This window comes from Thermothelomyces thermophilus, chromosome 5 (assembly GCF_000226095.1).
Source record: "Thermothelomyces thermophilus ATCC 42464 chromosome 5, complete sequence".
Lineage (NCBI taxonomy): Eukaryota > Fungi > Ascomycota > Sordariomycetes > Sordariales > Chaetomiaceae > Thermothelomyces > Thermothelomyces thermophilus.
In genome coordinates this window covers 2,473,142-2,486,816 of record NC_016476.1, presented here as the reverse complement: position 1 = coordinate 2,486,816, position 13,675 = coordinate 2,473,142, and the positions used below count along the sequence as shown (strand labels likewise).

Here is a 13,675-nt window from a genome sequence, read left to right as displayed (position 1 = left end):
TCCTTGGCAGTAATTATCATCCACTTTTGGTCTGTGCGCGAACCCCGGATTGGGGACAGACCCACCGGCGGAAACGCCCCCCACTGGCCGAGCTCAATGGCCCCAAGAGGTGCTGCTCATATCCGCGGCTGCTGCAGATAGAGAGCAGCATCGGTCCAACCCGCCCAGCGTCTTTAAAATGTACGAAGACTCCTGGTACAGCTTTGTGCCGGAGTTATCACAGCACCAGCCGGCTTTCGTAGTTCAGACTGCAGGCCACCGACGGAAGCAATCGCTGTCGCAGCAGCCGAATGTGGGTGTCCCCGACCCCAAAAGCGTGTCAATGCGTGCTTCGTTGTGTTGGCCAGATGGGCACTGACACACTTCTTTGCTCTTACCAGAACACGGCCGATGATGCCGGCGCTGTGGAACCCCTACCAACGCTCTTCGAAGATCAGAAAGACGCCGCCTCGCCACCAGAGCCGACGCTCTCGCGGCGCGCCAAGTCATACTCGGATTTTTACGACATCGTGAGGGCGCAGCTGGCCGTTCATGCACCCAAGAAGAAGAGGAAGAGGAGGCGGAGCGACCGCAGCTGGGAGGCTTTGGCGGTCCCGGATTCTGCGGCAGCGAGCCTGCCAGAGGAAGAGGAGGACTACAATGGCACTTTGGGAAAGGAACTCATACGAGCGAGCCAGCAGGAATACTGGTTCGTGGGACAACCCGGTGCCCGCTGTCGGCCGCGTGGCCCTTTGCTGACGTCTCTCTCAAGGCTCTACCACGACGAGCTGGCCATGACCGAGCGGCATCTTGGCACCCTTGTGGCGGACGCCGACAAGGCTCTGAAAGTCCTCGAGTCGCTCTGCCACTCCTTCCGCGCGGTCGACGATCAGACAAGCTCGTTCCAGGCGCAATGCGACGGTCTCTTGGCGGAAAAGAAGCGCCTGGAAGCGCTGGCCGAGGCTGTCGGGACAGATCTCCAATACTACACCTACCTGGATTCTGCCACCCGCCGCCTCAACGCACCCGGAGCCGGGCGGCTTGTCGAAGGTGGCAGCTTCGCCGAGATCTTGTCCACTCTCGACTCTTGCATAGAGTTCATGACCAGAAACGTCAGTCAATCACACCCTTCTGGGATTACACATGAGCGGGCTGACATGGCACAGTCTTCATACCGGGACGCCGAGTCGTACCTTGCTCGGTACCAAGCGCTGCTCACCAAGGCGCTTCATCTCCTCGAGGTGGGCTTCGTCAACCACCTGAATAAGGTATCTACCGAAATATCCCGACAAGTTGGAGCGACCCAGTCGGAGTCGGCACGCCACGCTCTTGCCTACGGTCGCTTCGAGGAGATGGTGCTCGAGTCGTATTCGTTGATCCCGAACGTCCAGGCCGTGGTGCGGAAGGCCTACGACCAGGACGGCCAGCCATCCTCGACGCCCAACGCCGACATCTACGCCAACACCGCGAACAACCTGTTCCATTCCTACTGGGCTGCTAGGGAGCGCGATTTCAAGCCGATCATTCAGCATGACCTGGACGTCTTTAGGGCCGAAGCCAACGACTCGATAGAGACGGCGTCGAGGAACTTTGTGAAGCAGTCCTTCGAGCGCTCCGACAGCGAAGCCACTCTCTTCCGAAACATCTTCTCGATCGACCCGCACTACTCCACAGACGCCCAGTCTGCGTTTGCAGTTCTCAAATCGCAGCGTACCGTGCTCACCGGGGCGAACGTGGCCCCTATCGCCGCGAGTCTGCAAGCGGTCCTTCAAGGCAGCGACTTGCAAACAATCTGCAACCTCGTCGGATGGATTACCAGTGAGTACCTGCTCCCCGAGTACGACGAGGACGAAACACCGTTTGTGGGCCGCTGCCGAGAGCTCGCGGCCAGACTGCTCGCCGAGCACCTATGGGCCTTCACCGACGCCGCCTTCGAGGCCGAGATTGCCAAGTCGATCACCCGGGCCGTCGTCCCACCGGAAGCTCTCAAGATTGGGCCCGTCACGAACGGCGACATGGCGTCCAACGCCTTCCCTCCCGTTAAGCGAGCTCTCGAGCTGCTCGTCCTGTTTGACCAATCCATGCCCAAGGAGCGATGTGTAAGTTCGCAAGTGAGCCTCTGCTTATCTAGCACATTGATCTAACAGAGACCCTCAAGCAGCGCAACAGTCCCGTGGTCTTCAGGATTATCAAGGAGTCCATTGCCTCCCTCCAGCGCGCAGAAGGTCGCCTCAAATCCGCCGCCGCCGCCGCCGCCGCCGCCGCCAAACCTAGCCCTGGCAGCACCGATCCGGATCTCTTCATGATCAAGAACCTACTCATTTTCAAGAACGAGCTCATGACGCTCGAGATTGGCGACGTTCGCGGCAACCAAGCCACATCCTCCTCGGCATTTCTTGGCGCAGGAAGCGGCAACATGCAGCACTTTACGCAGATCTGGGATACGCTCCGCCCGCACAACCTTCTCGGCGGGCTGCTCAGCAGTTTCGGGAGTTTGAGCACTTACATCCCCGGGTCGTCGCTGTGGTCGTCTTCACCGGCGTCGGCTGCCGGTGCTGCTGGCGGGGGCCGCGTTGGGGCTCCTGCTGTCGGTGGTACCCCCAGGGTGGGTACTACCGCGCCGGTTGCCGTGGATGATGCGCATGAGCAGTTGGACGGGTTGTTGAGGCAGAGTATCGTGGCTTTTACGAGGCGGTGGGCGGGGGTACTCAACGACGCGAGGGGTGTTGGCGGCGGGAGCAGCAGCAGCAAGCTCGGGGGGAAGAATGTGGGCAAAGTGGAGAGGGAGCTGGAGGAGACGTTGGAGAGGGCGTTTAGCGGCCAGCCGGAAGTCATCGCCAAGCTGAAGGAGGCCGTTCAGATTGAGGCGGAGGGGCAAGCACGGGTATTGGGAGAGAAGAAGAGTTACGTGACTAGGGTGTGAGAGAGCGCCCATGCTTAAATTTATACAACGCTGCCGAGGATGGTTAAATGGCTGTAAAGTCATCTTGTTCCCTGCCAACACCGCCTGGGGCTGGGGCAAAAAAGCACGGGGTCCTGAGTGCTAGTACAGTCATCACAGCAGCCACAGCGATATCGCGTGCTCAGGGCTAGTGTTTATATCAACCACTAAGAGAGGGTGGATCAAACGGCTATCTCGACTCGCCTGTTTTCCAACCCTAGGGCCCTGCTCCCAGCTTGGAACGGAAGAGATGTTCCAGTACGGATCCACGAGTTTTATCTGCGGTGCCTTTTCTTCCAATGCTGCTGTCCTCACCAATGGCCTTAGTTGAACTAATCCGTATTGCGTATGTGCATAAGTACACTCTTTGCCCGACAAGGAGAATCAACTGGCCCGGATAATGGGATATGCATTTGACCGTTTTGCAAGCACGCCATCGGCCTGGTCCAGAACGCCCCACCGCTACTCAGGTCCCCGGGGCACCCTCCTCCGCCTTTTGCGTACAGGTCCCACACCCCGCCGATCAGCGATAGGATTACTGCGTATAAACCCGAGATACTATAGATAAGCTGGGCGTGTGCCGACACCGGGCGGGCAACACGGGACATTGCGCCAAACTTCACGTTGGACCTTTTTTTTTTTTTCTTCAAGGGACGGCCGGGCTGCTACACGGCTCATTGGGCGCAAGGCAAAAAAAGCTGTGCATTGACGACGCTACGCGCAGCTTTCTTTGATTTTTCCACGTGCCCGACTTCCCCCCGGTCCGAAAAAGCACAATGGCCGACTCAGCAGCCGACATGGAAGGCCACAGCTCGTCCTCGTCCTCGGCCGTGCAAACGGCAAAGGACCTCTTCTCGGGCGCCGCCGGCGGTGTTGCCCAGGTGCTGATCGGTACGGATTCTTTTCCCTCTTAGCCTCCCCCTTCCACCTACACAGTAAAGCCTGATTAAACCTCCTTCGCGCAACCCATCTCATCTGACATGTTTTCCTCTCTCCCCGATGTCTTTCTTTCTTTGGAAAAATATAGGCCAACCCTTCGACATCGTCAAGGTCCGCCTGCAGACCTCGCAAGCCTACCCCTCGGCCCTCGCCGCCGCGACGTCCATCTACCGCAACGAGGGACCGTTGGCCTTCTACAAGGGCACCCTGACGCCCCTCCTCGGCATCGGCGCGTGCGTGTCCATCCAGTTCGGCGCCTTCCACGCCGCCCGCCGCTGGCTGGAGCAACGCAAGGCGGGGACGGCCGGGACGGGGGCGGCGGCACCCCAACTCGGATACGGCGAGTACTACGCGGCGGGCGCCTTCGCGGGCGTGGCCAACACGGTCCTGTCGAGCCCGATCGAGCACGTCCGGATCCGGCTGCAGACGCAGCCGCACGGCGCGGCGCGGCTGTACAGCGGGCCGTGGGACTGCGTGCGCCAGCTGTCGGCGCGCCGGGGGGGCGGCGGCGTCGCGCGGGGCCTGTACCGCGGCTCGGCCGTCACGGTGCTGCGCGAGGCCCAGGCGTACGGCGTGTGGTTCCTGACCTTCGAGTGGCTGATGAACTCGGACGCGGCCCGGAACGGCATCGAGCGCAAGGACATTGCCAACTGGAAGGTCGCCCTCTACGGCGGCCTGGCCGGCGAGGCCCTCTGGCTCGGCAGCTACCCCTTCGACGTGGTCAAGAGCAAGATGCAGACGGACGGCTTCGGGCCCGACCAGAGGTACAAGACGATGCGCGACTGCTTCGCCCAGACCTGGCGCGCCGAGGGCATGAGGGGCTTCTGGAAGGGTATCGGGCCGACCCTGCTGCGTGCCATGCCCGTTTCCGCGGGCACCTTTGCCGTGGTCGAGATGACGATGCGGGCGATCAACTAAATGGGGAGAGCGCATAGGAAGGAGAGGAAAGGAACACTTCAACGAGTTGGACCCCAGGGTTTGGGTTTGGGTGAACGGAGAGTCGAGGACATCGGTCTAGATATGGATGGATGGGTGCATCGGTTTAGAGAGTAGGGGAAGGACCCTTCAACGGGGCCAGGACGGCTGCTTGAAGGAAACAGGCGCCGGGGTCCGAGCCAAGGGCAGGGCGAGAGAGGGGGAGAGAGAGAGAGAGAGAGAGGGCACAAGATACCATTTCGGGAAGAATAATCCCACCATAAACATTGTATATATTTGGATACCTGCCGCTTATTCGGCGTTTTCTACCCTGCGCTGCAATATCTGCCTCGCGTTGGCCGAGGTCAGCGAGTCGATTTCCAGCTCATCCAGCGCCTTCTTCGCCTCCGTATTGTCTGTGAACACCATGTCTGTTGCTCGCTTGAGCGACATGCCGCCCTCCGGAGCGTCGAGCGGAAGGTTCAGCAGGCGCAGGGCGTCGCCGAGGCTCCCGAGCGCGCTTGAGCCGTCGGGAATATATCGCTCGACGAGGGCCGAGATGGCCTGCAGGTCGCGGCTGAACTGCGCTGCCCCGGACGCGGTGAACTTGTTGCTCATCAACACGTCGCTCCACAGCGTGTTGTTCAGCCTCTCGAGTGCGGCGCGCCAGACGCGGCGGAAGACGGCCGTCCCCAGGGCGCGCTGGAGGAAATCCAAGTCGCGTTTCAAAACCTGCTTGATTTGGTCAGCGGCGCTGGCTACTTGTCAGAGAAAACCCGGGGAGGCAGCTCACCCGCAGAGGCTCATCCAGTTCCGGAGTGACCGTTAGGTCGCCGGAAGCATCGTCGGCAATGGTGCTCCACTGCGGACGGTGGAGGTACGCCTTGAATGCCTTTCGTTGCGACTCGACGAGTGCTTCGGAGAGGAACTCTTCGGCCCGCTTTCTTCGTTGGCTATACGCGGCGATGGTCTCATCAAAGAGAACGCCGCCGTCCTCCTCCTTCCCAACGGCGGCCGAGGTCTTGTCCCTAACATGGTCGTAACTCATGCCGCCGGCAAGGTTACTTTGGTCCTCGGCAGCCCTGGCCCGGCTCTGAAGCTCTTCCCACAATGTGACAAAGAACTAAGACGGGTCAGCAATCGGGAACGACAAGCAGAAACGGGAGACCGCCCACCTCTTCATTGCTCCAATCCCTTAACGCGTTCACGATATGGTCGGCACTGCCGTAGACCTTGCAGAGCGTCTCGAGGGCGCCAGTGCCCTCTAGAGCAGCCAGCTGCTCCTTGGTCACGCCGAACGCTCTCCCGACAGTCGAGGTGATGCTCAGGTACGCCTCGAGCGTGCCCCGGAGCTGATCGTGGTATTCATCCAGAATGGTGAGCTGGATGTCTACGAGGAAACGCAGTTTGTGGGAAAAGCGCCTGACCCGCTCATACTGCGCCGTGACGGACCGCAGCAGGTCTGTGACGCGCACGGCGGCAAACGTGGGCTTGGTCTTCCCGGCGGCGGCAAAGTCGTAATCGATGTTCCTCGCGTCTGGTGTGGACATGATCGTCTGGTAGCGTTCCAGAGCGAACTTCTTCTCGGCCTCCAGCCACGTCCTGAAATGCTGACTGAGCACCTCCGACGTCAAGCCGGCCCATCCTTCCTCGGTGTCGCCGCCGTCGTAGGCAAAACCGGACCGGAGCCTCTCGTCAAAGGTCATGAGCTGTGAGAGCAGGCTGCTCAGAAACACCGTGTCCCCGGAAGTCTCGGCAATCGTGAGGGCGATCTTCTCCCTCATGACGGGCAGCATCGAGGTAATGAAGGCGCAGACCGGGTCCATGTAGACCATCTGGCGAGCTGCTTCGGTCTCGCCAAACTTGGACGCCAGTATCGAGCCGAAGTTGTCCCTCAGGAAGTCCTCCCACTTCTCGACCAGGGCCAGGAACCACGGGAAGCAGTGGGCGGTGATGAGCTGAGGGTTGCTGGTCGGCTTGTCGCTCAGGAAGTGGAAGCGGAACTCCTTGACGAAGATCTGGGCCATGACGTCGATCGGCAGCAAGCTGACGGTGGTCGGCGAGTACAGGACCTCGGGGACCTGCAGGTCGAGGAGCTTCTCAAAGCACCGGAGCCACTCCTCGTCCGCGTCCGAGTCCGGGTCCACGCTCGGCCACCCACGCTTGGCCAGCACCGCCTCGAGCTCGTCCCACATGGTCTGCTTCATCTCGTCCCACAGCTTGTCGGCCGCGGCCGCGACGTGGGTGACGAGATGCACCGCGGCGCCGTCGGCCTGCCGCTGAAGCTCCTTGAGGCGCATCGCCAGCTGCTTCAGCCTGGTGTACGGTTCCAGGGCGGCCTTGGGGTCCTGCGGGAGGTGCGACCGGGCGGACTGGCATAGCGCCTCGACGTCCTGCAGCAGCAGCAGGTAGCGGTAGGCGAGGTCGACATTGCGGAGCTGCTCCATGGGCGGCTCGAGGCGGCGGATGGCCTCGTCGGGGGCGTCGGACTCGGCGATGATGCGGAGGCGGACGTCGATGCTCTTCTGGAGCTTCTGGAACTCGTCGATCCGGGCGACGAGGGCGGCGCTGCGGTCGGCCGAGGACCGGCGGGCCTCGTCGAGCTCGCGCGTGGCATCGTCGAGCTGCGACTGCAGCTGGCTGCGCTGGTACTCGACGCTGCTGATCAACGTGTCCAGATGCTCGAAGTCCGTCGTCGACTGTAGCTTGTCGTCCAGGTAGTCTTCGACGCGGATGTCGGGCTCCATGGCGGGTGCGGGTGCGGATCGGGGGACGGATCGGGGGAGAGCTCGAGGGATTGTGTTCGCGCGAGGTTAGTGGTGGCTGCCGGGGACACGGTTGGCCAGTCTGTTCGTTGTCATTCTACTACCAACTTCGCTGTTCGGGTATTCATGAAGCTCGGCGGATGTGGAGCCGAGGAAGGTACAATTATCATTTGTATGGGAGATACTTTACAGACCCCGTTCGTTCCTGATGAGGGAAGCTCCAAGTACCACAGTACTGTAGTTACTGCGTACATACATACTATACACTACAGAGTAACTAAGGTAGGTAACTACGGAGTACCTACCTACAGTACCTTCCGCACGTATGTACGGATTACAGCTCGCCTGTGGATCTTGTTGGAAACTTTGGTTAGTTACACCGTATTGTATCAATGCGTAATATTACATCGAGCCGGTGACGCATGATTGCCTGCCGGCGACCCCGGCCCCGGCCCCGGTCATCTTTTTTCCCTCTCTACGCACACTATCTTGATGAACCGGCCATCGCCAGCGCGGCAACGATTCACCCCATTGCCCGACCGAACGGGCCCGACTCAGCGATTGACTTGCTAAAGTCAATCGCCCTTCAATGGCGCCAACATGAGACCCTTACTGCCGAATTGGGGGTCGGCCGCGCGCAGTGCCAGTTTCTCGGTTTCCTCGACCACCTCCCGGCCCCGTCCCAGCCAGCGACATTTCCACCCGACCCCGGCCGCTTGGATCCCGCGCCGTCGGAACTTCTTCACCTCCAACGTCTTTCTGCAGCAAGATGGAAGCGAACCGGCCACACGCTCCGTGGCCCCCCGGATCGCAGACGACACCATCACGGCGAGCCAGGCCTCCCAGAAGAGGCGCAAGCTTCCGTTGAAGAACTCGCTGCACCGGGTTGCTATCGTTGCCCAGAAGGGCGTGCCGGCAAAGCAGCCTCCGCCCGCCACCGACACAAAAAAATCCGGGGCCGAGGGAAGCTCCACCATCAGCGCGGTATGCGTAGCCGAGTCCTTCGACATGGACAAAGTCGAGGACATCCTCAAGAACCACGGCTTCTCGCTCGACCCGGACGGTAGCGGCTTCGATGCCCACGAGGTCGTGCACGCGCGGGGTTTCAACACGGGCGACATCTTCGTCTTCCCCTCCGGTACCGTCGTGACCTGGGGCCTCCCGCCAGACGTGGTCACCACCCTGGCAACCAAGCATCTCCTCCCCGCCGCCGAGATGCCGTTCGTTGAGGACAGGGAAGAGGAGGACCTCGAGTTCGTCATCGACCCGGAGCAGGAGCAGAGCCGGGTGAGCGGCGACGTGGTCGTGCTGGGAACCCGTCGCGAGGTCGAAGCCGGCGACCGACTCGAAACGACCCTCGCCAAGATCGCCTTCTCCTCCGGCCTCGCCCGCAGCACCAAGCTCGCCGTGCTCGAGAGCTCGCTGACCCGCTACCTCGAGAGCACCCGCCACATCCCCGAGCGGCTCTCGCAAGGCCTCGACGCGCCCCTCTCGCGGGGCATGATCCTCCAGAAAGCCGGCGAGCTGCTCAACCTCCGCAGCCAGCTGAACCACTACAACGACCTGACCGACGCGCTCCCAGACATCTTCTGGGACACCGAAGAGAAGCTGGAGACGTACTACGCCAAGATCGGCAAGGCGCTTGACGTGGGCGTGCGCATCAAGACGCTCAACGACAAGATGACGTACGCCCAGGAGGTCGTCGGCGTCGCCCAGGGCGTGCTCGACATCAGCGAGAAGATGTCGAGTGAGGCCCACAGCACCCGTCTCGAGTGGATCATCATCATCCTCATCGCCATCGAGGTCGTCTTTGAGCTGCGCCGCCTGTACATGGAGCGCTACGACGTCTTCCACGACGAGCTGCTGGCTGAACTGAGGGCTCTCAGGGCGGATTTGCAAAAGCAGGAGACAACAACCGAGCAGAGGACACAGGCCGACTCGAACTGAAAAAATATCTCGGCATGGCTGGCCGAAAGCCATGTGAATATGATGATACCCAACTCAGATTTTACTTGCTCTGCCAGAATTACTGGTATTGTTATTTTTTTTCTTTTCTTTTAAAAAATGAAAAAGAGAGAAAGAAAGTACCAAGATGTTAACACGAATCAAACAGCTCTCCACTTTTGACTTCGTCCTAGAATCTGCTGAAGATATTGCTCACGCGACGCAGTTGTTGATGGATTATCCTCATTTATCCAGACATTGCTCGTCCCGAATTGCCTGACCTAAACTAAAGACCTCCAATAATCATGCATATCGTGTTTTGGGACAACCTCAAAGAGTCAAAAGACGGCCGGCGCCTGAGGGGTTGTCAAAAACGTGTTTATTGTCTAAAGGCCTCCACCTCATCTATCACCAACAGGATTGCAGAGATCAAAACCCCAAGCCAACCGGGAGCAAAGTCACCGGAACCGAAATACTCTCTTCTCAGGTTACCGGAGCCGATCCACCCACTTAGTCTAGGTACCCAGACCCTCAAAAACGAGTTAAGAGTACAACAGAGCCACAATGAACTTCAATCCGCCTCTCGGTGTCTCCCATGGCAGGAAGGCGCATTCAGCCCACATCGGGTCGAATCAGTCAAGTCAGAACCAAAGCAAGCCAAAGCCTCCTCGGAGGAAAAAAAAAAAAAAAACGAAAACCAACCGCTCACAAACTCCAGTTTGTTCCCCAGTCACCTCAGATCCCGTCCTACTTATGCCATCCAGTAAAACATCCAGACCATCCCTCCATCGCCGATTCCCTTTTCCCCATCCACCCTATTGCCTCTCCACTCCCAGCGGTTCTCGCTTGCCGTCTAGAAAAAAAAAATACCTGGTATAAAGCAGCCAGATGGGTAGCCAGGCATACCATTCCCACTACAATACGACGGAACCATGACTCCCTTCCGAGAGGAGCCTTTTACTATTACAACATTCCACGCACGCCATCACGCAACAGGTTTACCCTGTTGCGGCGGCAGACCCGCAGTCCCCGGCACCGGCGCGGCCTGGGCTGGCATAGGGCCGCCGGTTCCTGATGCAGGTCCGGTACCAACCGCAGCCGCGCCATTAATTCCGCCCTGACCATGTCCCTGCATGGTCGCCCCCATCGCCACCTTGGGACTAGGCGACACGCTATGGCCGTTGTTGTTAGCACTATTCCCCATCTGCATTTTGGCCGCGGCCACCTTGTGCACGTCCATATGACCCGCCAGCCCAATTCCCGCCAACCCGACAACCTCGCCCTGCGTAACCTTGCCCATGTGTCCACTGGCGCGCTGCTCAGCGTCGGCGCGGGCACGCGCCTGCTCCATCAGCTGCCGTTGTTGCACCTCGGGCATGACCGTCGCAAAACCAGTGAGGTTCGACCTGCCAGCCCCTGCACCATTGCCGCCGCCACCTGCCGGCATCATGCCGGGGCCGGGTGAGCCGGCAGCGTATTGGCGGGGGACAGCATTCGGAGGAATGCCCGGACCGGGACTCCCATACGGCGGGCGGACGATTTGTTGATGCTGCTGAGGGGGAGTTGGCGATTGGCTGTACTGGTGCGCTTGTGGAATTTGGGGCGATATGGTTCGGGGGATTTGCCCGCCATTAGCGTAAGGCGAGTACGGCTGTTGGGGGTGCGCCATAGGCGGCGGGTGTGGAGAATGTTGCGGGTGTGGGGAGTGCTGCGCATGTTGAGGATGCGGCTGGATTTGCTGTTGTTGATAACCAGCAGGATAACCCTGTGGAAAGCGGTGGCTGGGCGTGCCAGGCTGCCCCATATTGTAATTGGCATGTTGCTGCATTCGTGGCTGTGATGGCGTACCAGCGAATTGATGTGGCATGTTGGAGTGGCCGTAGGGTCCCTGGGCCTTGGCGAGCTGGGGTGCATACATCGGTCTGAATTGGGTGCCGGGCGCGGCTCGGGGCTGCACTTGTTGGTGAGGTTGGGAAATGGGAACGCTGGATGGCGCGCGTTGGTACACATTACCCTGCGGACGCGAGGGCGTCTGCGGGAAGTGCTGCGTGGTCCCAACGGGGCGGACCGATGGTGTGAATTGTGTTTGATACTGATGATTAGCATAGGGCCCAGAAACGCTCGGCGTCCTGTGCGCTTGACGTTGGTTGGACGTCGCGGCCTGCGCGGCCAACCGGGCAAGCCGCGTCGGCTCATCCTCCTCCATAACGCCACGATACTCGTCGGAGCGGATCTCGAGCTTGGTGCTCACGGCCAACTCCCCGAGCTTATCCGAGTTGAGGCGGGCGACCGCGTATGGCGGCAGGTTTTGTATGATCAAGGCCAACTGAGCCTTGAGTGCTTCGTAGGTTGCCATTTCCTCCTCGCTTGGCTGATGAGAGAGGTTACCGTTCCGAAGCATGTCTCCATTGACCGGATCAGCTGAGTAACGGTCTTGACTGGTTGGCAAGGTGAGGTTGCGGTTGCGTTGATAAGAGGCAAGTGTCTCGATCAAATCGGAGACCTCCTCGAGAAGGTCGTCCACCTCTTTTTCTTGCTCGGATTTCTTGCCCAACACATGGTCAAGGCTCGGGTCAATTGCAGTCTCATCCCAGTTCTCGATGGCCTCCTTCACGCGCTCCTCATCAATTTCCACAGCCACGGCCGAGTCAGCCGCTGTGCCATTCTCACTCTCCTCTTCTGGCTCCTCCGCATCGGCAATCTTCGCAAAGTTTCGCCGGCCTACACGCTGCCACCAGATGCGGCTGAGCTGACCTGAGGGGACAATGGCGCCTGTGTCGTCTTTGCAAGGTGCAAAAGAGGAGAAAGCCCCCCGAAAGAGGGTCTCCAGCTCGGACACTTCTAGTTCGGTCGTGGAGGGCTTGATGCCTGCCAGGCTCTGCGCCCGCTCTCTTTGTTTTGTTTTGGCATGTGTTGTTGGTGTGGCATTGCTATAATCCAGCCAGTGACCCACGGAGATGCTTGAAGAGAAGTAACTGCCAGACCGGTACTTGGACTTCTCCGCTAGCTCGGGGTGGTAGAAAGTCAGTACATTGCTTTTCGTGGCCGTCTTGGGCGCCTTTGGTGGCTGGAGCGGAGGCAGGTTTCGGGGGGAAGGAAACAATTCTCCCAGCGTAGGGACGCGACCGTTCTTGTCGCCCGACAGATTTGCTTCAGACAGAACCTTGGTAGCGGTAACCCCCGGGGGTAGAGCCGCTTCCGCCAAAGGTTTAGCTGCATCGCGCTGAAGGCTGGTAAAAAGCGGCCTCGGTGTTGGCGCAGCTCCTACTGCTGTGAGGACCAGGCCACTTGTGGCCGGCGCTTGTCGACCGAAGGTCTGTTTCCCGGGAATCGGCCGCGGCACGTTGGGGTATGCTAGTTCCTGTCTGTAGAGCTCGAGCGCCTTGGTCTTTAATGCGATCGTTTTAGCGAGCACGTCTGCATCTCCCGGCGTCCCTGCAGTCTCGAGCTCCTTGACCTGTGCATCTGCAGTGTGAACGACGTCGGCGACCAAGTCATCCAGCACCTCATATACGTCCTGTGTCACCTTGTCCGAGATGCTGATGGGTGTGCCGTCTTCTGACTTCGCTCGCTTCGAGGACGGTTCGCCATCGGGAAGTGAATCTGGAAGAGGGCGCTTGAGAAGCGATGGGTTGCTCGTGTCGTGTCTAGGGTGGATGAAGTCAGTACAGAAACGGCAGGAAAAGAGCAGGTAGCAGCGTGTGCAGTTGGACATCCGACGCAGCAGAATGGTCGACAGCGACGCGGCGCATACCTTTCCAAAACCCTGTAGAAATCACGGACAAGGGATTTGCGACCCTCGGAAGCGTGCACGCCATTGACAGGCTGCTTAGGCGGGTCGCCGCGGTTGAGGTCGGCCTCGTTATCGTCGGTTGATTCGCGCTTCCGCTTCGTGGATGAATTGATTGAAGCGGGAGAGTCTGGACGCGACAATGGGGAGACGCCGTTGACCTGGGCCATGGCGACAGCGGGTGAGGCCATGGCTGGCGGGGGATGCGGGATGGGCCGTCGAGGTCGGACCCCGGGAGGTGGGAGGTGCGAAGTGGGATGGGGTTTTGGCGCGGTGGTTTTGGCTGGGTCTGTCGCGATTCGCGTCGTCGAAAGGGAGGACGCTGCTGCGTGGGACCGTCCCTTGCAACTTCAAAAAGTTTTGACGACGGCGGTTGGCCCGGATGGTGGAGAAAAAATTGTT

General features: G+C 59.8%; 5 protein-coding genes across 5 annotated transcripts; 3 read left to right on the top strand and 2 right to left on the bottom strand.

The window, feature by feature from the left end:
- Positions 1-132: 132 nt before the first annotated feature.
- MYCTH_2308715 (uncharacterized protein) lies at positions 133-3,206 on the top strand. Its single transcript, XM_003665173.1, has 3 exons — positions 133-292; positions 381-2,078; positions 2,138-3,206. The coding sequence occupies exons 1-3, from the start codon at positions 179-181 to the stop codon at positions 2,900-2,902; spliced, it is 2,577 nt and encodes an 858-aa protein (XP_003665221.1). The 5' UTR covers positions 133-178; the 3' UTR covers positions 2,903-3,206.
- Positions 3,207-3,693: 487 nt separating this feature from the next.
- On the top strand, positions 3,694-5,141 carry MYCTH_2315933 (uncharacterized protein; the record flags this gene model as incomplete). The annotated part of the gene is made up of 2 exons (XM_003665172.1): positions 3,694-3,811; positions 3,948-5,141. 2 exons carry the CDS (start codon positions 3,697-3,699, stop codon positions 4,775-4,777), a joined length of 945 nt encoding a protein of 314 aa, XP_003665220.1. The 3' UTR covers positions 4,778-5,141.
- A 368-nt stretch (positions 5,142-5,509) lies between these two features.
- Positions 5,510-7,744, bottom strand: MYCTH_2308711 (uncharacterized protein). The gene is made up of 2 exons (XM_003665171.1): positions 5,950-7,744; positions 5,510-5,897 (listed from the first exon to the last, which is right to left on the bottom strand). Exons 1-2 carry the CDS (start codon positions 7,519-7,521, stop codon positions 5,520-5,522), a joined length of 1,950 nt encoding a protein of 649 aa, XP_003665219.1. The 5' UTR covers positions 7,522-7,744; the 3' UTR covers positions 5,510-5,519.
- Positions 7,745-8,025: 281 nt separating this feature from the next.
- On the top strand, positions 8,026-9,570 carry MYCTH_2308710 (uncharacterized protein). The gene has a single exon (XM_003665170.1). The coding sequence runs from the start codon at positions 8,140-8,142 to the stop codon at positions 9,484-9,486; it is 1,347 nt and encodes a 448-aa protein (XP_003665218.1). The 5' UTR covers positions 8,026-8,139; the 3' UTR covers positions 9,487-9,570.
- An 898-nt stretch (positions 9,571-10,468) lies between these two features.
- Positions 10,469-13,464, bottom strand: MYCTH_54923 (uncharacterized protein; the record flags this gene model as incomplete). Its single annotated transcript, XM_003665169.1, has 3 exons — positions 10,469-11,057; positions 11,133-13,118; positions 13,238-13,464. The coding sequence occupies 3 exons, from the start codon at positions 13,462-13,464 to the stop codon at positions 10,469-10,471; spliced, it is 2,802 nt and encodes a 933-aa protein (XP_003665217.1).
- Positions 13,465-13,675: the final 211 nt, after the last annotated feature.

What these genes read in the sequence shown, in the direction of transcription:
- MYCTH_2308715 (XM_003665173.1), top strand. Translation starts at nt 179, where the DNA reads ATGTACGAAGACTCCTGGTACAGCTTTGTGCCGGAGTTATCACAGCAC. An exon ending in CGCTGTCGCAGCAGCCGAAT is followed by an intron (nt 293 to 380) that starts GTGGGTGTCCCC and finishes TGCTCTTACCAG; the next exon opens with AACACGGCCGATGATGCCGG. An exon ending in CCATGCCCAAGGAGCGATGT is followed by an intron (nt 2,079 to 2,137) that starts GTAAGTTCGCAA and finishes GAGACCCTCAAG; the next exon opens with CAGCGCAACAGTCCCGTGGT.
- MYCTH_2308711 (XM_003665171.1), bottom strand. Translation starts at nt 7,521, where the DNA reads ATGGAGCCCGACATCCGCGTCGAAGACTACCTGGACGACAAGCTACAG. An exon ending in GGGATTGGAGCAATGAAGAG is followed by an intron (nt 5,898 to 5,949) that starts GTGGGCGGTCTC and finishes GACCCGTCTTAG; the next exon opens with TTCTTTGTCACATTGTGGGA.
- MYCTH_2308710 (XM_003665170.1), top strand. Translation starts at nt 8,140, where the DNA reads ATGAGACCCTTACTGCCGAATTGGGGGTCGGCCGCGCGCAGTGCCAGT.